The 27,726-nt window shown below is 44.5% G+C and overlaps 2 protein-coding genes across 5 annotated transcripts in view; one reads left to right on the forward strand and one right to left on the reverse strand.

Annotated features, from left to right (window-relative positions):
* XIRP1 (xin actin binding repeat containing 1) overlaps positions 1 to 27,726 on the reverse strand; it is a 291,979-nt gene that overhangs the window by 166,234 nt on the left and 98,019 nt on the right. The window lies entirely within an intron of this gene.
* Positions 1,667 to 27,461, forward strand: LOC128424219 (solute carrier family 22 member 13-like). Of its 4 annotated transcripts, none has more exons than XM_053410162.1 (10): positions 1,668 to 2,119; positions 5,427 to 5,530; positions 7,383 to 7,537; positions 9,013 to 9,181; positions 9,995 to 10,115; positions 21,638 to 21,729; positions 23,042 to 23,152; positions 23,690 to 23,798; positions 24,820 to 25,029; positions 26,119 to 27,461. In XM_053410162.1, exons 1-9 carry the CDS (start codon positions 1,748 to 1,750, stop codon positions 25,009 to 25,011), a joined length of 1,425 nt encoding a protein of 474 aa, XP_053266137.1. In that variant the 5' UTR covers positions 1,668 to 1,747; the 3' UTR covers positions 25,012 to 25,029; positions 26,119 to 27,461. The 4 variants fall into 4 exon arrangements, with proteins under 4 accessions (XP_053266138.1, XP_053266137.1, XP_053266136.1 ...); XM_053410161.1 differs by having other exon boundaries at positions 1,669 to 2,119; positions 24,824 to 25,029; XM_053410160.1 differs by having other exon boundaries at positions 1,675 to 2,119; positions 22,938 to 23,152.

Here is a 27,726-nt window from a genome sequence, read left to right on the forward strand (position 1 = left end):
CCTAATCCAGTGCAATGATGCAGTATCTATTTATTTGCTCCCACCTCTGTCTAACCCAAGTCTAGCGGACAAGAGTATCCATGCTGGCCGTTCTCCTTGAAATTTTATTTTATTCTGTCTTAATGAGCCTTCACTCCCCTTGCTATTAGAAATTTCTAGGCACGTGTCTCTTGGTAATAGTTTCCTTTTTTTCCTTTTGTTTTTTTGCCTGGGATACTAAAAAGTGCTAGACGACTGTTTTGTTCTCGAGGTTCAAAGTGCCAATGATTTTATTATTTTATATTTTAATTTGGGGGGGGGCAAGGAATTATTTCTAACCTTTTTACCCTTAATGGATCAGAGGGGTTTTTTTTAAATTTTATTTTGGGTAAATTCTGAACTTGAACCTAGAAATCAGTTGGTATTTTTTTAAAAACTTAGTTGATACTCTTAGGGATGATGATGGTGTATTAATATAACAGGAACCTCTACACGATTTTGGTGTACTGTAGATTTTAATGAAAGATGTAAAATATTCAGCCTTTTCCCTCCCCCTTTGACTTTGTATTTTACTGCATGTACTTCTCTAATTTTTAATCAATAAAAAAAATGTCCATTGCTTTTTGGAGTTGGTTTGTATTCTTATGATGCTGCTGTCATACTCTCTTTGCCTCTCCTTGCAAATATCCCCAATTCCTCATCACGGTTATGTCGTATGTTGTAAACAAAAACGGCCCTTTTCCCTTATGGGGTATCCAAGAGCCCATATAGAGACCTTACATAGGTTCCCTATTGGTAGGAGAGAATAACAGAGGCCAACCAGAGAATATTGAGAAGCAAAGCAGCTAGTAAGCTTGATCTTTATTGAACTGTTGCAACAGGGTGCTCCCCTCACCCGCAGGAGAGAGGAGGAACCCTGTAGATCAAGACCACCCCCAGAAACATCATACCTACATCACAGAAAAGGCGGTCTTAAAACAGAAATTTGAATGTTGTTTTTCTCCTGTCCTTGTTTATCTCCTGTCTGGCAGGTTACTTGATTGCCTGGGTAGCCTGGCCAGTCTTTTGTAATGATAAATACTTAGTTCCTGGGCCAGGTCACAGGCTCACACCCTATTCAAACACAGACATACCCTTAAGACAGGATTTGCGAAGGAAAAGACAATGGGGAGGCTTTTCCTTTTTCTTTTGACCTTGCAGAGAAACATTTGGTCAGTTTGGGAATCAAAATGGTTCCAGGTCGGTCTTCCTGTGCTGATCTATGTATGTGCTTGGTTGGTACACTTATGAACATTTAACATATATCTAAGACCTCAAAATTCCTATCACATGTATGCTTAGATACAAGAGAATATCCACACAACACACCAGCCTTCCTCAAGAGAAGTTCTGGACCAAATTTGTAATCTCTCTGCCCAACTTTAATTGTTGGCTCTTTGTTCCCATCTCCCCATTATTTTTCAATATTTCCTTAGTTGGCATTTCCAACATTAGAATAAATAACAGCTTGTCTTGTCCCTTTTTCAATACGGCATTTTCCCGTGATATTGTCATTTATTGTTGGCAGCCGGGTTAATGGGTTACAGAGCAGTGTTGCAGAAATGTGAGGCGCTCATGTTGTCAAAAGATCGCAGTGGATACCCATCCTTGTTGCCAAATCCCATCTAAACATTTATTTTGGGTTTAAACATTAATTCCAGAGGCTAGGTGAAAAAGGTCTTTGGGGGAGATTGCAGTCACAGAAGGGAAGGGTAGAAAGAAGCTAGCAATGTCTGACACTGGGGAAATCATCAAAACTCTTGGAGACTTTGGGCGTTTCCAATGGCAGTTGTTGGTGCTCGTGACTCTAACCTCGCCAAGCCTCGCCTTCCATATGTTTTCCCAGTTATTCATGGTCCTGGAGGAGCCCCATCATTGCAACACAAGCTGGTTCAATGCCATCGGCTTGAACCTGACTGAAGAGGAACGGCTGAACTTGACCCTTCCCAAAAAGCCCGATGGGACATTTGAAGAATGTCTCATGTACACTCCAGTGGACTGGGATCTCGATGCCATCCTGCAATATGGACTTAATTCTACCGAAACGTGTCGGCATGGGTGGGTTTATCCTTCAAACCAAGAGTCTTCCTTGCTCACACAGGTTTGGAAATTGTGTTTTACCCTTCTGAATCATTTGCTTGCATTTTCCCCTAAGTTATTTATTAATTTATATACCAATTATATATGCCAAAATGGCTTCAAAGCAGTCTATATACCCCTGTCTCCTTCCCTTCGTGGATCCCAAGGCAACCTACATTTCTATCCCACTGTGATGGGGTCTCCCATCCAGGCACTCATCCAGGCCTGGATCTGCTTAGCTTCAACAAGGTGGTGGCCTCGTGGATCTTCAGACCGTAGGGCAGGACCGCAGTCCAGCACTTTTATTCTGCACAGACAGCGCATTGCAATGTCTCTTCGCAAAAAATGCAAGGAAGCAGACATTACGAAGTGTACATTCCTGAAGGTGATTTTTGAACCGTTAGAAGTGACTGCAACAGCGACTGATTTTGGTTATTTCTTTATATAAGATTGTCCCAGCATACGTCATGCTTCAGAGAAGCCTATTTAGACATAAAGCAGTATATTAATGGCAGCTAGAGAGTTGACAGCCACACGTCCTGGTCAATAGTTTCCTTCGGTGTGTAAAACATCACTCTTGTCCTACTCCTCTAGCTCCTGAGCCCTTGTGGCAAGAGTCCCTAATTGCATGTCCAGACCCCGCATTCACCCCCTCGTAAAGAATTAAGACACCAGGACACAGATATTATGTTAATGTTATTGGGCAAATTTTGGCCACAATTTTATTGATTACAGACTGTGTATTGACTTAGGCATTGAATGGACCTGACTATATCTGCCTCCTGCCCGTTGCGCAGGGAGTCCGTTAAGGGTAAACCACCAGAAAAGGGAGCCTGTTGATGCAGAACAACTGGAGCTCCCCCTGGTGTTCCCGACGGGGTCGTGTCACGGCCCTAGCCCCGCCCCCGGGCTTCAGACAAGATCAATACTCCCGATTCCTTTAACGGAATACCCTTAAGCTTGGAGGGGCAGGTGATGGCCACACCTCCCTCATAAGGTCAAACAATGCCTTACAAAGTTGTGACGATTGCTACGAGGTAGGCGAAAACCAAATGGCCCCTTGCCAGTTTTGCCAAGTGGAAAAATTCCTCCCTCAATGGCGACCAACTGAGGTCCATAGCAAGGCCAATGCAGAAAACCTGTAAACTAGGGAGGGAATTTGAAGAAGCGAGCCAAGAGCAAGCCCTCTGGCTCACACCCCAGCTTAAATATTCCCGGCCACGCCCCCCCAGCCACCGATTTGGCTGGCTGGACGATGACGTGGCCGGGATCTCCCGGGCAATGCGGGACTTTGCTCCCTGCCCCCAGAGGAGAGTGGGTGGCCACGTGGTCCACTGCAACTCCTCCCCACAGTGAAGTGGAGCGGACTTCACAGCTTTTGAGACTTCCTTGCATGTCCACCTCTGGCCTTTTGATGCCAGCACTACCAAATTCCTGTTCCTAGGAATATAGGAAGAGCGCTTTAGAATCAGGCTAAATAAAGTCTGTTCTTACAGTGGCTAACCACTGGAGGCAATCTATTGCCATCATGATTAGTAGTCATTGGTGGTCCTAGTCTCCATTAGTTTGTCTAATCCCCTTTTCCACAGTTTAGCCATGCATGCATTGTGTTTGGTACCAGGTACCTCATTTTGAGCACACTGAAGTTTCAGGAGGTGGTGCCTGCTGCACTCCACACCCTCGCAATTCAGAGCCATTTCACTTCCACACCTGTAGCCATAGGCGCCAACTCCTGTTGAGCAACATCTTATGAACCACCCTGAGATCTTTAGACAACGGGCAATATATAAATTTTATTAACAACAACTCCCAGCTCCAGTGCCTGCCCCACAGATGATGCTAAATCACAATTTGGCAACCCTAAGTGTTTTTGCAAGCCAGGGAAAGTGTATCGCTTTGCATTCATTTCTTTGTCTTCCTGTCTATTTCCAGCTCCCTCCCACCAAATTATGAACTTTAAACTTAAACAGCAGCATCATTTTTCAGGCAAGTAAAAACGGTAAATGCAATGGCCGCTATCAAAAAAAATTGTGTGTGCATATGTGCACACAAATACAAAATTAAAAGCAAATTGAATTTAAAAAAATCACCCAAAGTTACACAACAAAAGGAACTTAATTCCCATTCAATTCACTTGGAAATTATAGGTGCAATTCAGAGATGTTTGATTTACCGTATTTTTCGCTCCATAGGGTGCACCGGACCATATGGCGCACCTAGTTTTGGGAGGAGGAAAACAAGAAAAAATTATTCTGAATTCCAGAAGCCAGAACAGCAAGAGGGATCTGGCTTCTGGGATACCGTGTGGCTGTTCTGGCTTCTGGGATAACCAAACCAAGCCTCTTCAGGGCAGCGGGATGAAGGCTCCCCCTGCCTGAAGAGGCTGCGCAGGGCTAAGGCAGAAGCCAGGACAGGCGCGTCGCTGAAGGGGTGTTGCCCCTTCAGCGAAGCTGGAGAAGGAACAGAAGGAGACCCTTCTGTTCCTCCTCCGGCTTCGCATGACAGGCGTGTCGCTGATAGCCACCTGAAGCCTTTGGAGCGCAGCGGGAACTCGTGCTGCGCTCCAAAGGCTTCGGGTTCCTTTCACTGAAGCCAGGAGAGTCTTGCTCTCCCGGCTTCCGCAAAAGGAACCCGAAGCCTTTGGAGCGCAGCGCAAGTTCCCGCTGCGCTCCAAAGGCTTCAGGCAGCTATCCCTGAAGCCTGGAGAAGGAGAGGGGTCGGTGCGCACTGACCCCTCTTGCTCTACAGGCTTCAGCGAAAGCAACGCGAAGCCTCTGGAGCACGGAGGGAGCACTCCCTCTGTGCTTTGGAGGCTTCTCGTTGCTATCGCTGAAGCCAAGGAGCCTGCATTCGCTCCATAGGACGCACACACATTTCCCCTTCATTTTTGGAGGGGAAAAAGTGCGTCCTATAGAGCGAAAAATACGGTAATTCAGTGACTTAGTTAACCTGAATTAGTTCATTGCAAGTTCTGAATGGACCTTGGTTGAATAGTCCTGTTCTCCACTGACAGCTTCCCTGGTTTTCCGGGTTTACTATCTGGAGATGTTATGGATTGAACCTAGGTCTTTCTGCATACAAAGCAGCTGTTCTACCAATGAGTTCTGGTCCTTCCAATTTAAAGTAGCAGGTCTGTATTCTTGGACAGCTGTTAGTGCAGGCAACAGAGGGTTAGGAGGACCTAGTATGCTAACCCCTTGGTTGAAAGCAGTTTCCTATGCACAAGCCTTGGTTACTGAAAAGATGTGCCCATTGTCAAGGTACAAGTTTAATTCTTTCCCTCTCCTGATTCCCTTCAAGTAAAGTGGCTTTCCTTTTCTTTCCTTAAGTTTGACCTGGTATGTGACTGGGAAGATTTAAACGACATCTCGCAATCTATTTACATGCTGGGCCTTCTCGCTGGAGCGCTGGTGTCTGGTCTGTTAAGTGACCGGTAAGAGAGAAAATATAAGGGGCAGTAGGCTGGGAAAGTGTTGCCGTTTGGAAATGTGGTCAGCCAGCAGGAGATTCCTGCCCATCCCCAAAAACCAGCTTCAGAAGGATTTTACCCAGGACAGTAGCAGGGGAGGAATGGGTTAAATTCCCCGCTGCTTACCTCCCTGCTTGTAATTATTAGATTCCCCAAGCTAATGCAATTTCCAATTTTTAGAAACCTGCACCTTAAATGCAAAATAAATAAATAAATGCATTTAACTTGGCATGTAGCTTGGTCCTTAGAGTGCCGTGGTGTCTTAAAAATGGGTAAAAGTGATTGTGGCACTGCTGCCTGTGTCACCAGACTCCTAAAGTCTACCACAAGCACAAAACCAGAGACAGCGGAGAGGTGTGGCCATGAAGCTCAGAAGGTTCATTGGGTTTATGACATTTATCTACAAAGTTTAAAGCACGTAGATAAATTATTCTCAGTAGTATAATTTGTGATAACATGGCCATCACCGCAAGACTAGGAGGGTTTAACACACGTAGTGGGTGACATGTCCCTAGTCTCAGTTAAGACCTCAATGGACAGAGTCAAATTTTATCACAAATTGTTACACCTGTAATTTCATGATGGGGTTTGGGGCGTGTCTTCAACAGCAACAATGCAACAAAACAGCAACACCACAAACTGGCTTCTAAGTATAAAACCAAATTTACTAGAATAATAACTAGAATAGAGGTAGACTTCTAACCATTCAAGCAACAAACATACTAAGGTGCCATGTGCAAAACAAAGCCTGGAGTTTCTGTAAACATGGAGTGGATAAATGTACAACTGTATCTTAACAAGTTACATGTGCAATAAACGTTGTACAGACTGGATAAATGTTTACAGTATCTCCAGGCTTTGTTTTGCACACGGCACCTTAGTATATTTGTTGCTTGAATGGTTACAAGTCTATCTCTATTCTAGTTATTATTCTAGTAAACACCAGTGATGTCTGTTTGCAGGTCCCACTTTTTGCAAAACCCAGTGTTGTAAACAAAATCTGCCCTTTTTCCCTTATGGGGTATCCAAGAGCCCATATAGAGTCCTTAAGTGGGTTCCCTATTGGTAGGAGAAAATAACAGAGGCCAACCAGAGAATATTGAGAAGCAAAGCAGCTAGTAAGCTTGATCTTTATTGAACTGTTGCACACGCAGAAAAGGAGGATGAACCCAGAACAATTGCACGCAAGGCCTTATATAGACATTTTAAATTCCCTGCCCTGGAGCTCAAGACCCACCCCTCCATACCTCATATCTACATCACAGAAAAGGTGTTGTTGTTTTCCTGTCTGTCAGGTTATCTGATTGCCTTTCCTGATAGTCTGTCACCCATTAAAATGCTGATTACTCAGTTCCTGAGACAATGGGAAGGCTCCCTGACCCCCCCCCCCTCCTTGCAGAGAAAACATTTGGGAATCAAAAATGATTTCAGGTTGGTCTTCCTGTGTTGATCTATGTAAGTGCTTGGTTGGTACACTTATGAACATTTAACATATATCTAAGACCTCAAAATTCCTATCACACCAGTATACAAGGCAAACATCTGGAAATCAAGAGAAACACTCTGGCGAGGTTGGGAGTGTGTAAGTTACACCAGCCTCCGCCAATGTGGTGCCCTTCAGATATTTTGGGCTCCCATCATCCCTAATTGCCGGTCCATCTGTGTTTTCATCCCTCTACTAAAGAGCGCAGCTGGAGACCAATGTCCTTGTGCCCAGGGATTTTTGTGCCTGCCTCCTGTTTTCTGCTACTGTCTTAGGAGAAGGAAAGTTCCCCCAAAGCAACGTGATGGCAAAATGCATTTCCTCCTCTCCCAGGTTTGGTCGGCGGCCAAGTCTTCTGTTGTCCATGCTCATCGAAGGCGTGTTTGGGGTTGCTATGGCCTTTGCTCCCAATTTCTACCTCTACATTGCGTTCCGATTTCTTGTGGGTGCTTCTGTTTCCGGAGTCGTGATAAGCAGTTTAGCTTTAGGTAAGATTTACAGAAACGGCTTTACAAAATAGAAAGGGAAGCCTAGCCTCTGGGTTCCTCTTTGGGCAAATGAGGCCCTCAATACCATTCTACCTGGCTCTCGGAAATCTCCCCATGCCACCGCACTCGCTGGCTGTTCTTCGTGTGGTGTATGTTTATTTTTATCATGTTTATTATGAATATTCATTACTCGCCGCCTTGCGAGACATCCTCAGGGGAAGAAAAGGCTAAGGAGTAAACCCTACACAAATCTGGAGTGCAGTCCCTAAGACAGTTGGGTGGCAACTTCTGCAGCTAAGCTGGGGCCAAATGTATGGCTCTGGTTTCTATTGGATCACATCAGCGAGGCCTTTATTTTGCTCTCTGACTGCATTTTTTAAAAGATCAAGAGTGGTGTTTATGCTCCAAATAGCTTCCCATTTCCGAGAGCACAGCATTCTGAGTCTTAAGTATGGCTTTTGAAGACAGATATACCAGACTCTCATGTGAATAGAAGCGATAGCTCAATGGTCAAGCCTTGTGCTTTGCATGTAGTAGATCCTTCAGACAAAAGGACCAAATAGCAGGTGAAGGGGAAGATCCTTCTCTACCTGAGCCCCCTGGGATCTGCTGCCTTTCGGAAGTCCAAAGCCCTCCAGATGGACCAATAATCTGATCTTGCATCAAGCAGCTTCATTTGTTCCATTTGTGATGCACACTTGTCAGAACATAAGACCTGGGCCATGGACCCTTCCAGGGTTGTTGAACTACAGCTCCCATCACTGGCCATTCTTGCTGGGGTTCATGGGAGTTGAAGTCCCTCAACGTCTGGAGGGCACCATGTTTTTCACCCTTGACCTAGGGTCTTTGTAAGCCCTGGTGATCTTCCGGTAGTTGAGGCTTCTTCGCACAGAGCTATGCAAAATAAACCCCAGATTGAGAGCTGGTCAGCCCCAGCCACTTGTCAACCTTGTCCCATTGGAGAGATAAGAACCCGTCCAAGTTCAGTTGACCTAGGGCAGTGATGGCCAAACTTGGCCCTCCAGCTGTTTTGGGACTACAATTCCCATCATCCCTGACCACTGGTCCTGTTAGCTAGGGATGATGGGAGTTGTAGTCCCAAAACAGCTGGAGAGCCAAGTGTGGCCATCACTGACCTAGGGCAAGGTTTATTACCCATTATATTGCTGCCCTAGGAATAGGTTTTTTAATGGCTTTCCATCTGGAACAATATTTTAGTAAGTCACATCTGAGTGTGTGTATGTGTGACTGAACATCCAAGACAAGTGCCCTACATAATAGCTGCAAATTCTCTTTGCACTACCAGCAGGAAAAATCAAGAGAGGGTTTTGTGGAACTGAATGCAACTTGAAGCCAAAACTTTAAATTGTGAGACTGCCCTGTCAAAAGCTGTTTAAAAAAAAAAAATTAAAGCTTTATTCATATGATTGGTTTTTTGTTATGCTTTGAAATCAATTTCTCCTAACCACCTGTAGCTACAGAATGGGTTGGAATTGTCTACCGTCCACATACGGTGATTATCAGCCATGCAGCCTTTTCCGTGGGGCAGATGATCCTGGCTGGCCTGGCTTATGCCTTTCGCGACTGGAGGACGCTGCAGCTTGCTGGATCTGCTCCAGTTTTTGCCCTCTTCTTCTACCTGTGGTGAGTGCTGGATCAGAATGTGACAAGTCCCAGAGACAGGCCGCCAGCCACCCACCCACCTATTTTTTATTTGAAGTGGTGTTTTGTTTTGTTTTTACCCTGCCTTCTGCAAGAGCCCCAAGGTGGCTTACATTGAAAACAGGTGCATTGCAGAGGGTTAGACTAGATGACTCATGGTGTCTCTTCCAACTCTGCTGTTCTATGAATGGGACTTGCAGCAGTATATCTATATCTATATCTATATCATCTATATCTATATCATCTATATCTATATCTATATCTATATCTATTATATCTATATCTATATATCTATATACACCTTTTTATTGATTTTTAACATATCAGTTCCAACAGTCATACACCATATCTTCTCATCTTATACAATATTATAGACTTCCATCAACACCTCTGATGATTTTCCGTTCTTTATCACTTTTTTAGCATTTTTAAATTTCTATATTGCATTTAATTGTCCTTAACTAATCATTCTTTTCATAGTCTTTCTTGTAATATTTCAAACAATCCACCTTAAAAAAACTTCTTGCAAACCTACAAGCGTAATCTGTTCATCACAATTACTGGAGTTCATATATTTACTCCAGTCCTCTTAGAATCTCTGTTCCCACAGGTTTCAAATCCTTCCTGTTAATTTATCTAAATCTGCATAGTCCGGACTTGCAGCAGTGTATCAAGGGTTCCAGCCTGCTATGCTGTCTGCCAGGTCACCGTACCATCCTGTTTTGTTTTGTTTTGTTTTTAGTAGGGATGTAATGGACTGCCCTGAATTTGCTTGCCTGTTGGAATATTTCTCAGGATCCTTCCTGAATCTGCTCGGTGGCTGGTGACCAAAGGAAAAACAGAAGAAGCCAAGAAGCTTCTCCAGAAGGCATCTTCTGTCAACAAGCGAGCCATCCCACTGAAGTTGTTAGATGAGGTAAGAGAAGCCGGGCGTTGTAGCCAGCTATTCTTTCCAAAATTATCATTTATTTCACCTAGTCCATATTGTTTTGTACACCCCAATCTCAGAACGTTGAGAGATTTCAGGGGTGCCAGACATATCTTGGGCTAATTACTTGCACCCTTCGCCCCCACAAAAAATTAGCTAACTTCCATTTTCAAAAGCAGATGTCTTGTAGAAAAAATGAAAAGCACAGAACTTGAAACTGATAAATGTATTTTAAATTGCTGAAGTCGCCTACTTGTAGCATCAAAAGATTGGAACCCTAGGCATGGAGTGGAGTGGAGCTCTATGGCTCTAGGATGAAGTCAGAGAAGCAAAGGTAGCTCAGTAGTATTTGCCATAAAGCCTAGACTGTCTTTTCATCTAATCCAGTGGCTGGGAACTTGTGGCACTCTAGATATTGGTTGGGCAACATCTCCCATTGTCCCTGACTGCTAGCCTTGCAGGCTGGGGCTAGCAGAGGGCAGCAGAATCACCATTCCTATCTTACCGTGTACTTAAGCTCAAAAGAAAAGAAATGCAGTCGTACCTTGGTTTCTGAACAGCTTAGTTCATGAACAACTTGGAACTCGAACGCTGCAAACCCGGAAGTAGGTGTTCCGGTTTGCAAACTTTGCCTCAGAAGCAGAATGTCCGGCACGGCTTCCGCAGCTTCCGATTGGCTGCAGGACACTCCTGCACCCAATCAGAAGCCGTGCCTTGGTTTCCAAACGTTTCAGAAGTCGAACGGATTTCCGGAACGCATTCTGTTTGAAAACAAAGGTACGACTGTGGATAACACTTTCCCCATGCTTTTCCAGCATCTGGCTCCAGAGGAAAACAAGCAAATGAATCTAGCCAAGCCATCCCGACTCCTTAGCAGCCTCCATTTAGCAACTCTGTAGCACCCTGCTTGTGGTTAACGCTTAGCTGGAATGAAATATTCAACGCAGCAATAGAGAAATTAAAATAATAATTTATTTGTCAGACAAATAAATGAGAGGCACAGTGGTATATGGTTACCAAGCTCTGGCCTGCCTTCCTGCCCTTATGGCCAGCACTTATATTCCCTCAGCTCAGCCCCCTTGCTCCTCCTTTGGCTGCCTCTGTCCAATCAGCCTGGTTAAAATTCCTATTGGCTGTTTGCTAGAACCAATCATAAAAGATACACCCATTTCCTATTACCTTTTATGGGAGACAAAGAGCTATATTTCCTTCTATTTATAATTGGCAAATAAATAGCCATTAACCTCTACAAGGCACCTTAATTACCAAATAACCTTTTGCCCTAGACTAGGCGCCTTAACTAACATTTCATCTTTTGCCCTATTGCCCTATTCACTCCAAAACAGATGGTGGCTAATTTTATCTTTGGAGGTCATTAAGCAGAGGCTTGACAACCATATGTCAGGAGTGCTCCGATGGCGTCTCTCTGTCTGGCAGGGGTCCGGACTCAATGGCCCTCATGGTCTATTCCAACTTCTTCTATGATTCTATGATTCTATGAAATAAGAATCTTACTTTCTAAATCCTTTGCATAATTACATTTAAGCCAATATTTCATACATATAACATATATAGATTTTTAGAAGCAAAGATCTTGTTTAAGTAAAAAGGAACTTAGTAAAAGCTAAGTTCTATAAGTTTTCTAAATTCTCTGAAGCTTCAAAGCAGTTTCACAGAGAGAGAGAGAGAGGCCTCTTCCCTTGGCCAGCTGCTGTTTGTATTAGCTCTTGCCCTTTTAACCTTAGGAAGATGTGGCTCAAGTTTAATGGGAGGCACTATTTGTTTTTGCAACCTTGATTGTCTTCTATCATTTGTATGGTCAGTGTGACCTTTTGTTCCCAGCCTGTTTTATGACCGCAATAAACCAAAGGGGCCTCTGACAAAGACCTTGCCTGCTGGTGTCCTGTCTCGAAAGAAACATTTGTGAATTTAAGCTCATTTTTGGAATACAGGAATCTGATCAAAATATAAGCCTTGATTAAAAATGCAGGCTATGATCAGATGCCTCATTCCCCCCTTTCAAGCTCAAGGACCTTCCCAAGTGTCCTTGATAGCTTGACCTTCATCATATTCCTGAGGTAAAGCTCTGTATAGGGCCATGATATGAGGTAAAGTTTCATTTGAAATCATCTTGCTAATTGTACTTCTAAAACATGAAATGATACATGGCACCATACACAAAACCATTACTACTACCGTCAAGAAAAACAAGCAAGACAATAGTATCCCTTTGAGTCCTGCGACATTTGGTAACCAGTTGGTGAGCCATCCCATATCCCATCCTTCCCATGTTTGTACTGGGACATGTGCTATATTCTCCATCTTTGTGGCCAACACACGGATTGCCTCACCATTATCAGAAATGTTAAAGCAACAGGCATTCCCTGTCAAGTTCAAGACTCCACATAGGCCTCCCTGCCTGGCAAGTACATAATCCATTCCCATTTTCAGCTGCAAAATGGCGGCTCTACTTTCATCCAACTGTTGTGCAATAAGTCTCAAACTCTGGGCCGTTGCATTGGTTACAAGTTCCACTACTGCTTGCAATCGAATTATTCTGTTTAGATTATAAATAGGATCTCGAGCCCCTTGTATGAGCTCATCAGGATTCCAGGAGGCAGGTTCATAATAGGCTATAATGCGCTCTGGTGGCCAATCATCAGTATCGCTCCAACTTTGGGTACTTCCTCCTGCTATATGAGAAATATCAGCGTTTCTTCGTGTACGCTTGGCTGAACTAGTGGGCATAATCCACATTGGTGGTAATACCCATCCCAGGAAACAAGTCCCACTCCATTTGGAAGGGAGTTTCTTGTATGCCCATTCTCCACATATCCACCACAACCATCGGGTCTGAGGTTTTTGGTACGTGGAGTGCATAAGGCGAAATATCAAAAGGGGCATAGAGCTCACAGTGCAGTATGTTAGATTGCCTTTTTCTGTCATAGTTATGTTCCACACCATTTTCCATGCATGAATAAAAGGAGGTGCACAGGGCAAGGTATTCCGAGTTCGATAGGTAGTACCGTTTGCCCAGGTTTGACTATTCTTAATATAATCCCAAGTATAGTGGCAATGAGAAGAGCCTATCATGGTAGAATCAGCTGCCTCTGATGATTTATGTACACAGAATTCCCCTTGTACAGGTATAACTCGTATTGGTTTAGTTGAGTTCCATCCGGGGAAATTCTGTACTTCTGTTTGGTGTGGCATTTCGCTTACCATACCAATGGCATTTAATGGTATTGGTAATAAGGGCATACCTCCCTCTGAATCATCTGGCCCAAGAGAGCAAACAAGGCAATTGGTCCTATTTGTAACATTGGCTACCATCTCAGCTAAGCCTACCCACATATTGTGGTCATGGCGGAATCCATATTTAGCAAATTTGCTCAAATTCAAGGACCCTTCCCCTTCCCAAGGGATCAGGATTAATAATAAAATCATGTTGATGTCTAGTATATGCATTCCTTCCACAAAAGATTACCTTATTGTGATAACAAAAAAATATTAGTCCCAATATAATTCCCCCAGTGACAGAAATGGGGAACCACCAAGACCAAAACATATGTCCCAAGGATCCCCAATGAGTAATATCTCTGATAATTGTTCCACAGGGGGGGGCAGTCAATCAATTGTATAAGAGAATCTTCCCGTTCACAATCGCTGGTTCAGACGCTCCTCAAGCTTCAGGCGTGCGCAGGTCAGCCAGCTTCCAGGTTGTGGCTGCAGCAGGCCGGTCGTCTGATGTTGCCCGTGACCTAGCCCGTTCCCCGTAGGGCTAGATACAGGGGTTTTTGGAGAGAGTCAGTTTTAAAGGATTAGAGGGGTCACCTTTGCACGTCCAACTGCCTTCGGACTTCTTCAAACGGGAGTGATGAATCCAGGGGGTCACCTCAGCTACCTTCACCGCTGTTGGAGTAGAGAGCAAGATGGTGTAAGGTCCACGCCACTTAGGTGCAAGTGGATCGCGTTCCCACTCTTTCACCCATACGCTATCGCCAGCCTGGAACTGATGAATCGGCTCGGCAATGCTGCACGGCGTGCGCTCGAGGGCCCACCTGTTAAGAGAAACAAAAACACGGGAGAGAGATTGCACTTGTCCCTGTGTCACATAGTCTCCTATTTGTTTGAGGTCAGCTGGAATATCCTGAACAAAGGAGGGCGGCCTCCCATACAGGAGCTCAAAAGGTGACAACTTAAGTCTTTTTGTGGGTGCGCACCGAACACGAAACAGTGTTATGGGTAACACATCTACCCATCCCAATCCTGTTTCCTGGGTTAATTTTGCCAATTGGGTTTTCAGAGTCCGATTCATTCTTTCAGTTTTCCCTGAACTCTGAGGCCTATATGCTGCATGCAGTCTCCACTTCACTTGTAGGACTCGACATACTTCTTGTACTACTTGATCAATGAACGCTGGCCCATTATCACTTCCAATGCATCTAGGTAATCCAAACCTTGGGATCAATTCAGTGAGGAGTCTCTTAGTTACCTCTCGCGCCTTTTCAGTTCTGGTGGGAAAAGCTTCAACCCATCCGGTAAGAGTATCTACAAACACAAGGAGATACTTGAATCCCTTAGAAGGGACCAGCTCTGTGAAGTCCACAATTAGGCTTTCCATGGGGACGTATCCCACATGTTGGATTCCAGGAGGTTGTACCGGTCCCTGCCTGGGATTGTTTTTAGCACAAAGAACACATTTCTGGGAAATGCAAGTTGCTAATTGTGATAGGTTAATAATATACAACTTCCGACTGAGACTCTCTCTGGTTGCAGTACCGCCAAGGTGAGTAGATTCATGATAATTTCTTACAATTGTACCTGCTAGGTGATGAGGTACATAAATCCTATTGTCTGGCAGGATCATCCAACCGTCCTTCACAATCGCCCCTTCCTGTTCAGCCCACTTCCTCTCTTCTGGGGTATAGTGAGGTTTAACTTCTTCTGGAACTACCTCTGGTATGAGGGCTGCTATAAATCCTCCCACAGGCTTTTGGGCTGCCTCTCGGGCTGCTTTGTCAGCAGCATGATTTCCTCTGGTTATTGGATCCCTTCCACGTCCATGACCTTTGCAGTGCATTACAGCAATCTGTTCTGGAGCCCATACTGCTTCCAACAGGATTTCTACTTCAGGTCCATATTTCAAGGCCTTCCCGTGGGCTCCTATTAGACCTCTTTCTTTCCATAGAGCTCCATGTGCATGCAGGGTTAAGAAGGCATATTTAGAATCAGTATAGATGTTTGCCTTACATCCGGCTGCCAATTGCAGAGCTCTAGTTAAACCTATAAGTTCAGCCTTTTGTGCTGAGGTGCCAGCAGGCAAAGCTTCAGCTTCCACAACTTCCTCATTGGTGACCACAGCATATCCTGCTCGTCTGGCACCCTCATGCAGGTAACTGCTACCATCAGTATAATATACAACATCTGGATTTTTCAATGGTTCATCTTTCAGATCGGGTCTACTGGAATAAACTTCATCCATTATTTGGAGACAATCATGTGATTCTTCATCATCTACCTCTGGTAGGGGCAGCAAAGTTGCTGGATTGAGCATATTCACTACTCGTAGATGAATCCTGGGATTTTCACACAATAGGCCTTGGTATCTAGCCATCCTTGGGTTTGTTAGCCAATAACTACCCTTATATTCCATAAGTGTCAGAACAGCATGAGGTACATTCACATACATCGTCTGGCCAAAGGTAAATTTATCAGCTTCTTTGACAAGGCTTGCAGTGGCCGCTACTGCCCTTAGGCATGGAGGCCATCCTTTTGCTACTGAGTCCAATTGTTTTGACAAATAAGCTACTGGACGGTTCCAACTTCCTAATCTCTGGGTCAGGACTGCCGCTGCAATCCCATTCTGTTCATGTACATACAGCTGAAAGGGTTTTTCCGAATTAGGCAGTCCAAGGGCTGGGGCCTCCATAAGTCGTTGTTTGATAGCTAAAAAGGCTTGTTGCTGCTCAGGTCCCCATACGAATGGGTCCTTTTCTGCACCTCGAGTGCTTTCATGTAAGGGCTTGGCCAGACTGCTGAAATCAGGTATCCATAGTCTACAAAACCCTGCTGTTCCCAGGAATCCTCTGAGTTGTTTCCTTGTGGTAGGTTCCTTAATAAGGCAAATAGCTTCTTTCCTCTCTGGTCTCAATGCTCGTTGTTGGTGTGAGATGTCAAAGCCCAAATATTTGACCTTTTCTAAACATAACTGTGCCTTTTTCTGGGAAACTCGGTAGCCAGCTTCCCAGAGCAAGTGGAGCAGTTCCTCTGTCCCTTCTTTACAGGTATCAAAATCCTTTGCCGCTAGTATAAGGTCATCTACATATTGCAGAACCACCTTTTCTCCAGGTATTGAGGGGTATCTTGTTAAATCTTTCGCCAAGGCAGTACCAAATAAAGTTGGGGAATTTTTGAATCCCTGGGGCAATCTTGTCCAGGTTAGCTGGCCTTTTGTTCCTGTCAAAGGGTCTTCCCACTGGAAGGCAAATATAGGTTGGCTCTGTGGTGCCAGCCGGCAACAGAAGAATGCATCTTTCAAATCCAATACAGTAAAAAATGTTGCTTCTGGTGGGATCAAACTCAGCAGGGTATATGGGTTTGGTACATTTGGGTGCAAGGTCTCGATAGCCTGGTTTACGAGCCTCAAGTCCTGTACTGGCCTGTATTCATCTGTCCCAGGTTTCCGAACAGGCAAAAGGGGTGTGTTCCATTCTGATTGGCAGGGCTTAAGCAGACCATATTTTAATAGGCGGTCCAAATGTTTCTGGATGCCCTCTGCTGCTCGCCGGGGTAAAGGATATTGCTTTACAGATACAGGGGTAGCCATAGGTTTTAGGGTTACTACAATTGGAGCTATATTCTTAGCCATTCCTGGTGGGCTATTTTCGGCCCATACTCCTGGTGGCACCTGTAGGGTTTGGAGGAGCTTGTTTAATTCTGTATCCAATGTGGGTTGGACTTGCAGGGCTGACATTAGGCGCCATGATTGTTCCTTAGGTACTGAGAGGGTAATTATTCCTGCTGCCTTTGATGGCAGTTTCATTTCTGGACCTTGAGGAGTGAAGGTGATTTGGGCCTGCAATTTGGACAGCATATCTCTACCTAAGAGAGGTATTGGACACTCAGGTATATACAAAAACTGATGGGTTAAACGATGTCCCCCAATCTGGCATTCCAAAGGTTGAAGGAAAGACCTCTTAGCTGACTGACCAGTGGCACTTTTAATGACTACACTTTTGGATGCCTTTTTCTGCAATAGTTCTGGGAGTACTGAGTATTCAGCCCCAGTATCAATCATAAAGTCTATTAAATGGCTCCCTAATTGAATCGTGACCGTGGGCTCCTGGAAGCCTAACTTTATGGAGTCCGGTCGTTCCTAGTCTTGGGTAAAATCCTCCTCTGCCAGTCCAATGAAATTGTCTCTACTCTGTCCTTGTCCAGGTCTCTGATATCTTCCATTTCGGATCATTCCCCGTCCCCGTCCCTGGTTTCTTGGGCCGGAGCCTGGGCCTGGGCCTGGGCGTACTTCTTCCAACCTCAGGGGTTCAGGACACTCCCGCTTCCAATGACCCTCCTTCTTGCAATTCGCACATTGATTCCTTCCCAGTGGTGGATTCCTTCCCCGCCCTCTCCCTCCATTTAAAGGGCGGTAGTCTTGCTTCACTGCTGTGGCTAGCATCACCATCTTTTCCTTCTGCCACTTCTTCTTCTCTTGTTTCTCAGCCTCATCCCTATTCCGATAAACTCGGCGTGCAATGGCCATAATTTGGCTCATCAGCATCCCTTCCCATCCTTCTGATTTCTGAATTTTCTTACGAATATCAGAAGCACACTGGGCCACAAATGTAGCAGTAATCATTCTGCTGTTTTCAGGGGCTTCAGGGTCAAAAGGAGTCCATATACGATAGGCTTCCTGCAGCCTCTCTAAAAAGTCTCCCGGACTCTCATTTGGTTTCTGTTCTACTTCTGAGACTTTAGACATATTAGTGGGCTTCTGGCATGCCCTGCGGATACCTTGCACAAGCGTCTGGCGGTAGGTGGTAAGCCTGGCCAGGTGAATTGCATTGTTTGGATCCCAATTAGGATCTTCCAAAGGAAAGTTATCCTGGAGATGACGGTCAATATTAAAAATATTTCCCACTCTGGCCTGCTCACGCAAATATATCTGTGCCTTTTCAATTATGTCTCTTCTTTCCTCAGTGGTGAACAGAGTATTCAGGAGTTGGCGGCAATCTGTCCAAGTAGGACTATGAGTATTTACTATTGAAGTCACCAAGTCCATCATAGCCTGAGGTTTTTCTGCGAAAGATGGGGTGTGTGTTTTCCAATTCATCAGATCCGTAGTTGTGAATGGAATGTACTGGAGGGTCGAAGTTCGAGGTGGCCGTGGTCCGGGTTGCCCGTTAACCAGCACAGGCTCCTCAAGTGCATCAAATACTCTTCTAAGAGGGGCTACTACGTGACCTTTCTCTTCGCTTTGCTCTAGGGGCCTCAAATCATAGGGGATGGTATCTGTCCCAAGGCGTTCTTTTAGCAGCTTTATACGCCTTGCTGTATTGCTTGCTGACCGATCAAGGTCTCCCTGTAACTCCTGTAATAGTTCTCTAGGATTTGGATGTACAGGGGTTTGGGGTGGGCAATTGGTTGTTCCACTAAAGGAGACTGTAGATGGAGTTCTACTGGGACTCACAGGTGGAATAACCACTTCTGCTTGGGCTTTATTATAGGACTCCAAGGCCTCCTGAAGATATTTATCATAATCTATCAAGGAATCAAGTTCTGTGACTCCACCCCCATTATTCGTTCCACTTTCTTGCCTTGGGGTTACAACTGGTGGAGTATTTGGATTAGGCTCCCTTCGATGTGGAGCATAGGGTGGAGGTGGAAGCACCTCTTCCTCTGGTCCCTCAAAAATGGGTTTGAGTTTATTTGGCAAGATTCCTTTCCTAGCTTCGGCTTTTACAGCCAATAATTTGCATCGTTGGACTTTGCATTCCCTTATCCATGGAGGATTTTTATTTAATGTGCTCAGCCAAGAATCTATATATGAAAATTGTTCTGGGCACCCTCCAGTTTCTTTGGCGATATTAGTCCAAAGTTTGCTTACTAAATTTATATCAAAGGTTCCCTGAGATGGCCATTCAGTATTTTGTTTCGGCCACTCTAATTCACATAACGTTCTCAAGCGCTCTGGCGTCATTTTGACTCCATATGCCCCTGAGAAGGCTTTCTTAAAATTATTTAACATACATTCAAGAGGTGTATTTTCCCCCTTTGAACCTCCAACTCCCATTGTATGGCCCTGTGAAGTATCCACTCAGTCACTTACACACTCGCTTCGTGGGGTTCCTTGCCCAGTGAAGTCGCCTTACTGGGAACCGAAGTACTACCCACTCCACACTCAGGTTGTACTTTCTCACACATACAATGCGCTGGATACTTCACCACACTCTACCTCCCAACCTTTCCCTTTTCCCTACACCAGATCACCATCTGATGTACCCAGTCATGTAGCGTACTCAGTTTCCCCCTTACTGAGACGCAGAAGTTTGATCAAGACTTCTCTTCCTCCCAATTAATTGGAGGGCCAAAACCCCTTTGTGCACTTACCCTTAGCGGATCCCTCTTTATTTCTCTGGTTCCCCCCGGTCCGTCGCCGTCGGTGAGCAGGGTATCAGACAGACGAGACTTCTGCGTTCCCCTGGAAAAAATGTTCCAGTGCGCGCTGGGTAAGCAGTTAGTGGTCCTCCCTCTTGTACCCTGCCCAGTAAGGCGAAGGGGCTGCGTTCCAGCAGACCACTTATCCGAGTCACGGCACCATAAAATGTAGCACCCTGCTTGTGGTTAACGCTTAGCTGGAATGAAATATTCAATGCAGCAATAGAGAAATTAAAATAATAATTTATTTGTCAGACAAATAAATGAGAGGCACAGTGGTATATGGTTACCAAGCTCTGGCCTGCCTTCCTGCCCTTATGGCCAGCACTTATATTCCCTCAGCTCAGCCCCCTTGCTCCTCCTTTGGCTGCCTCTGTCCAATCAGCCTGGTTAAAATTCCTATTGGCTGTTTGCTAGAACCAATCATAAAAGATACACCCATTTCCTATTACCTTTTATGGGAGACAAAGAGCTATATTTCCTTCTATTTATAATTGGCAAATAAATAGCCATTAACCTCTACAAGGCACCTTAATTACCAAATAACCTTTTGCCCTAGACTAGGCGCCTTAACTAACATTTCATCTTTTGCCCTATTGCCCTATTCACTCCAAAACAGATGGTGGCTAATTTTATCTTTGGAGGTCATTAAGCAGAGGCTTGACAACCATATGTCAGGAGTGCTCCGATGGCGTCTCTCTGTCTGGCAGGGGTCCGGACTCAATGGCCCTCATGGTCTATTCCAACTTCTTCTATGATTCTATGATTCTATGAAATAAGAATCTTACTTTCTAAATCCTTTGCATAATTACATTTAAGCCAATATTTCATACATATAACATATATAGATTTTTAGAAGCAAAGATCTTGTTTAAGTAAAAAGGAACTTAGTAAAAGCTAAGTTCTATAAGTTTTCTAAATTCTCTGAAGCTTCAAAGCAGTTTCACAGAGAGAGAGAGAGAGGCCTCTTCCCTTGGCCAGCTGCTGTTTGTATTAGCTCTTGCCCTTTTAACCTTAGGAAGATGTGGCTCAAGTTTAATGGGAGGCACTATTTGTTTTTGCAACCTTGATTGTCTTCTATCATTTGTATGGTCAGTGTGACCTTTTGTTCCCAGCCTGTTTTATGACCGCAATAAACCAAAGGGGCCTCTGACAAAGACCTTGCCTGCTGGTGTCCTGTCTCGAAAGAAACATTTGTGAATTTAAGCTCATTTTTGGAATACAGGAATCTGATCAAAATATAAGCCTTGATTAAAAATGCAGGCTATGATCAGATGCCTCAACTCCTCTCGTCTCCAAACTCCTCTCGTCTCCATTGCGCAAATCATGTTTACCCCTAACTCCCACAAAACCTTGTCCAGCTGAGAAGGTGAGCAGACAGGAACCATGGATGAGCTGGGCAGGAACTGCGCTTCTTTTTGCTCGCCGCAAAGCCCAACAGAATACCTGCCAAGTGCCCCTGGAAAAATGGGACATCTGGGGTTTTTTGTGAGAGATTGTGGTGGCCATTTTCGGCGTCACGTGCTCTCACACTGTGTTCTCATCCCCAAAAGCGCTTTTTGGGGGGCAAGGGCAAGGAACAGGTCACGTGACTTGCCTGGGAGTGTGTCCTGGAAGACGCGAGTCCTGGTTTTGTGTCTCCAGAAGTTGGGCAGTGTGCTACAGGGACACAGATATGGCCAACGTTGTTTGGGTGGTCCATAACTATAGTTTGGTTTTGATGCAGAAACAAACAAACGAAAAAAGGTGAACTGAGATGGGCTTTCCAGAAAGCAAGAGATTACAAATGAAGTTAACTTGGTTTCCCCACTCCGTCCTTTCTCTGTTTTCACTTTCATGTCTTGCAAAAGCTGAAACCTGAAAAGACCATGTCTGCAGGCATTTGGGAACTGTTTAGAAACCCCCACATGGGGAAAGTGACTTTCGTCCTATCAGCAGTCTGGTAAGCCTGTTATCTATTGTTACTTTATTTGCAGTAGTAGATTTGCAGGCCAAGGGTGCAAAGTTCCTGGCCTCTGCCCTGTATGCAGAAGGTTCCCTTTTCAAACTCCGCTATCTCCAGGCGTGGCTGGCCATTACGCTACCTGAAACCCCAGAGAATCACAGCCATTGTGTGGACAATACTGAGTCAGGTGGGCCAGATATCCAACTTGGCGTATTTCCTAGATCTCAGAGAATGGGATTGGAAAGACTACCTACTCGAGGTGGGCAAAAGGGCCAATGATTTGATTACGCAGAAAGCATCTTCATGCATTTTGTCTCCTTTTATATTTTCCTATTCATACATCAGCCCACACCGAAAGCTCGGCGTCTGTAATTTGCCCAAATTACATGCCCTTTTCCAAGTCGCATTTCCAAAACGATCTGCACTCCCATCCATGCGGGTTAGAAAGGGCTCCCTTGGACAAAAACAAAGACACCAACCAGGATAACTTGGAGCAAAACAGCAGCCTGTAGGTTTGGCCTTTATTGATCTGTTGCAACAGGGTGCTCCCCTCACTCGCAGGAGAGAGGAGGGACCCAGAAAAATGGCGCACAAGGCCTTATAAAGACTTTTGAAATTGCCACCCTCTAGATCAAGATCACCCCCCAGAAACATCATACATACATCACAGAAGGGGTGTAACCTAAGACTGCCCCTCAGATACATCACCTACATCACAGAAAAGGCGGTCTAAACAGAAATTTGAATGTTGTTTTTCTCTTGTCCTTGTTTATCTCCTGTCTGTCAGGTTACTTGATTGGATTGCCTGGGTAGCCTGGCCAGTCTTTTGTAATGATAAATACTTAGTTCCTGGGCCAGGTCACAGGCTCACACCCTATTCAAACACAGACATACCCTTAAGACAGGATTTGCGAAGGAAAAGACAATGGGGAGGCTTTTCCACTTTGACCTTGCAGAAAAAACATTTGCTCAGTTTAGGAATCAAAATGGCTTCAGGTCGGTCTTCCTGTGCTGATCTATGTACGTGCGGTTATGAACATTACCATATATCTAAGACCTCAAAATTCCTATCACAAAACCTTTTAAAGAAGTTAAAACGGGGTACTGTGAGGAATCACAAAGGTGTGTTTTGGGAAGTGCTGTGTGTCCTTCCAGTTTAAAACTCTCCTTACTTTTAATCATGGTTATGGTCTCTTCGCCTTTAGGTTTGTCAGCAGTTTGGCGTACTACGGGTTGAGCTTGAACGTGGGCAGTTTCGGTTTCGATATCTACCTGACGCAGGCTATCTTTGGGGCTGTTGAAATTCCAGGTCGTCTCTCCTGCATCTTCCTGGTGCAGTGGCTAGGGAGAAAGAAATGCCAATCTTCCGCCTTGCTCCTGGGGGGAGCTTGTTGCCTTCTCATCGCAGTCATCCCAAAAGGTGCATATCAACCCCTGAAGGGCTAGCATCCCCCGGGCTAACACTTGCCAAATGGGCTCTGTTTTAAACCAGTCTTCAAAAGAGGTTCGGATAAGTGAAGTCAGGCGATGCTCTGATTGGAATCTCGGCTTGCTCCAGCAAGCAGCCGACGCAGGCTGAGCATTCAATAGTGCTCCAGTTTCCTCTAAGCCACAGTCCTATCTTTGGTGAGTGACATCTCTATGCTTATAGGGGCTTATCATTCTTATTATTGTAATAATTTGATTTAATGCATATACCTCTTAATGCCAAAATGAGCTGTTTACAAACTATAAAAACACAAAAAGTTAAAATATAAAGATCCAGATTAAAATATGCAAGAAAACAACCCCAGATCTTCCTATACTAGGCGCCTCGTGTACCCATGGCCTCTTCCCCTGAACATGGGTTGTTGAAGCCCTGGGTCGCATGACAACACACACACACACACACACACACACACACACACACTGCTTTTGTTTTTGGCTTTTCTTTGACATACAATCTTTCTTCCCCCAGATCTGCCTATACTAGTAACGCTGTTTGCCACCACCGGGAAGTTTATCATGTCTGCTTCCTTATCTATATCATATGTGTATTCTGCAGAGCTGTTCCCAACTATTGTCCGGTGAGGCTTGCTATGTACTTTTAAAAACATTGTGTCTCAAAAACGGGGTGTATTTATGCAGAGGGCCTGAAATAGAGCTTTTAAAAAAAATATAAAGAGTTATATCAGATGTAAAGGTTGCATTTCCAGTTTTTAAATTGGATAATTCACGACCTTTTGCAGTGTTACGTAATGGAAGTTGTCCATATGAGCAGCCATAGCCATAGCACCACCCTGTCTGCTCCTTTAAGTTAGCCAGCTGCTCTGTATAATTCAAGCACTTGTAGACTGCAATGGGCTTTGATGACAAAATGGTGGAAAGAGAGGGGGGGACTGCTAGGTTTGGAGAACCAGGCTCTCTAGCAAAATTTGAGAAACGTCACACGCCACCAGGGCTTTTGTTCAGCCGGAGCTCACCAGAGCTCGGCTCCAGCACCTCTCAGGTAGACATCATTGCCATTCTAAAAGAACAAGGAAAACGTTCATGATGACCTCTTTTTCTAGAAAAATAGCACTGCATGTTGTGTTTATAAACCAACCATACAATCAACAAATGATTGTAAGTTTAAACTTGTAGACTGGGTGAATGGAAAAGACTGACAGAAACAAGTGAAATCTCCACCCTCCACTCACTTTCCTAACAGAGGTGCCAACTTCTAAAGTCGATTGCGAGTGCCCAACGTCACAAAGGAGCCAGGGGTAGAGCTGAACGCCCTCTGAACATTGAGGGGGCCTAAGAGTTTTAAGTCAATACTTATTCCTGCTTCCAAGGGGAGCTGGCTGTTCATAGTGCTTATTGGCTGTGCTTTGTGGCAATCCAAAAGCCACTTGGGCTATATCCAGGTTTCAGGAATCTCTAGGGAGAGTGCCATTTGTGTGGGTTGCCTTTTTACTTCCATGTGCCCCCTCTGGCTCACATGGAAGCAGTGCCAGCTCCTGAGCCTGGGAACTACCATTTTGATTTCCCGCAGTGCCCCCAATGCGTCTCCCCTCCAGAGGATTGTGGGAAAGACTCGCCACACGTGTCTTCCTTCCTTCTCAGGCAGACTGGAGTGGGGTGGTGCCAGATGGCAGCCAGATTGGCAGGCATCACCTCGCCTCTGATTGGTCTCTTGGACAAGTACCACCCCTCTATCCCCGTGGTGATGTTTGGCAGTGCAGCCGTGGCTGGTGGACTCCTTGCTTGCTTGCTTCCGGAGACGTGCGGCAAGGAACTCCCAGATTGCATGGATGACATTGCACACTATCAGAGGCAAGTCCTGGTTCTGAAGACTTGTGCATTTATTTATTCCCTTGCCTTTTTTCCATATCCATGTGTTTGTGCTTGAGTTATTGACCTGGTTGTGCTTCCTGGCTGTGTGGAGTCCGCAAGACAGCTAACCGCTTCCATCAAAACAATGCAGAGCTAAAGCAACAGTGTTGGGTGATTTAAAAACACTGTTTTGCACCTGCCAGAGGCCAAGCAATTGTTTACAGTCATTTATACATATGGTTAATTGAACTGGTTATCAGAAGAGAAGGTTGACTATTGAGGTTTTTACTCTCACTTGGGAATCTCGGCTATGGATCGCTTGATTACTCTGCATCTCGGGCTGCTTCACACATGCATTGCTGTTGCTGGAGGTCCACAATATTGAGGGTTTGCTTGCATGTGCAGATGAGCTGGCACAGACCTAATGCCACAAACAGATCTCGTGTCTCAGCCGATCATGCAGTTTGCAGGGCAGAAGGTCCACTTGTTTGCCTTCTATTAACTTACATGTATGTGTGCCTTGATGAATGGCAGGTGATCTTCAGTAACTGTGGCTGAATCGCACATGTTAGGCATCATCTGACATTGCAACCATCAGTGCTAATGTGGTGTCACCTGAATGGGTTGGGAAAGGCTGTCTGAAACCCTGGAAAACTGCTGCAAGTGAGAACAGACAATATTAACCTACATGGACCCAAAACCATGATGAGAGCCAGTGTGGTGTAGTGGTTAAGAGTGGTAGTCTTGCAATCTGGGGAACCGGGTTCGCATCTCTGCTTCTCCACATGCAGCTGCTGGGTGACCTTGGGCTAGTCACACTTCTTTGAAGTCTCTCAGCCTCACTCACCTCACAGAGTGTTTGTTGTGGGGGAGGAAGGGAAAGGAGAATGTTAGCCGCTTTGAGACTCCTTAGGGTAGTGATAAAGTGGGATATCAAATCCAAACTCTTCTTCTTCATGACTGTGTGAGGCAGCTTCTGTGAACCAATTCCTAGGTTTGCTTGATGCACCTGCCATTCAGAATCGTTTGGAGCAGAAAACGTATGCATGAATTTAATCATCTCCTTTTAACTTTCTTTCCCCTCCATAGGCCCAGCAAAAGAATCAACGGTAGTTTGGGAAATGCGTGTTTAAAACCGAATGAAGAGATTACTGAACGGATAGTAATAACTCGCCTTTAACCCACCGTGTGGATTGCTCCAAGCTGCCAAGAATAATGTGTGAATTTCCTCCCCTCCCACTCTGAGCCCAGCAGATAAAAATAATTGGTTTAAATATTTTGTTTTAAAAAATGGTTTTTAAATGAAAATTAAAATAAAAAATCAATTCTATTACGTGCCCCTTAAAATAACTTGGTTTGAAAGTTCTGAATGTAATATGAGCAGATTAAAAGCATACACTCATGTTTAAAAGAACATCGATAATCTTAGGATGGATCTGGTTGTGCTTCTTACAGAATAGCTGCAGTGCAAATTTAGGGTGCAGTTCTATGCTCACACATATATGGGAGTAAATCCCTTTGGACTCAACGTAGGACTTCTAGAAAACATCAGAATCAGCATTGTATCAAGCCAGACCTGGAGATGCTGGGGATTGAAGCTGACACCTTCTGCACACACAGAATCATAGAATTGTAGAGTGGGAAAGGTCCCACGGGTCATCTAGTCCAACCCCCTGCAAAGCTGCAATCTCAGCTACAGCATTCATGACAGAGGGCTATCTAACCTCTCCTTAAAAACCATTGCACTCTCTCTTTTTCTTTTTTTACAGCTGGTGGATTATTAGCTTTAAATTGTTTTATTGTTTCAAAATGCTGTACTTGTAGTGTCCGATGTTCTCTCCAGCATGAGAATTTGCTGGGATGGAATGTTTTAGGGTTGTAAATACTCTTGTGAAATGAATATGTGAAATAGTTGAGCGTTTCTCTTATCAGGAGACCTCTGTAGCTTTGCAAGTCTGTGGGAAGTGATCTGCTGGTCTCAGCTTTATTCTTGTACTTGAAAGTTCTAGTGTACCTGAGGAAAACAGAGGTTTGCACGCACCTGTTTGTTTTGAACAGTTTCCATAGCTAAATGTCTGAAAAAGCTTTAGCTATAATGGGGGAAGACAGGCAACTTTTTGAAACCTAAGAAACATAGGCCATAACTTTTAACTGTTACGTATTCAAGACACACCAATATAACATGTCTGTCCTGAGAAGTATTCAGGTACACTCCAGGCAAAAAAAGTTCCTCTATAACCAAACTTTTGGCTGATTAAACCATCGATGGCCTTCTAATGGTGTTTGTAGAAGGAGGAGATTTGTTTGCTGTTGTTGTTATGTTATGTATTTTGTGTTTCTATTTTGTATTTTTATGCTGTAAACCAGCCTATGATGTTTGTATGAAAGGCAGTATCTGAATGAATCAAATAATTAAATGGATAATAGTTTGAGCCATTGGCATTGTGAATACATACTGGTGGAATACAGGGTTTTTAAAAAGCAGATTACCCCTTTAAAACCCAAAATTAACACAAAGCATGCTTTGCCCCTTCCTTACATACTATATATGAGTGGTGGTTTCTCCGTGAGATTCAGCCATTCATTCCGTAACCAACAGGACAATCCAATGTAACTTTCCAACTAAGTGACACTTGGATGTCCCTGAAAGGTACCTAAGTGTAAGTATTTTTATTGAAGGGTTTTCTGAACATACAA

Source organism: Podarcis raffonei, chromosome 12 (genome assembly GCF_027172205.1).
Source record: "Podarcis raffonei isolate rPodRaf1 chromosome 12, rPodRaf1.pri, whole genome shotgun sequence".
Lineage (NCBI taxonomy): Eukaryota > Metazoa > Chordata > Lepidosauria > Squamata > Lacertidae > Podarcis > Podarcis raffonei.

Excerpts from the sequence above, each read along its gene's own strand:
- LOC128424219 (XM_053410160.1), top strand. The coding sequence starts at position 1,748 with ATGTCTGACACTGGGGAAATCATCAAAACTCTTGGAGACTTTGGGCGT. Across the intron at positions 23,799-24,819 it reads CTGTTCCCAACTATTGTCCG|GCAGACTGGAGTGGGGTGGT; the intron begins GTGAGGCTTGCT and ends CTTCCTTCTCAG. Across the intron at positions 25,030-26,118 it reads GACATTGCACACTATCAGAG|GCCCAGCAAAAGAATCAACG; the intron begins GCAAGTCCTGGT and ends TCCCCTCCATAG.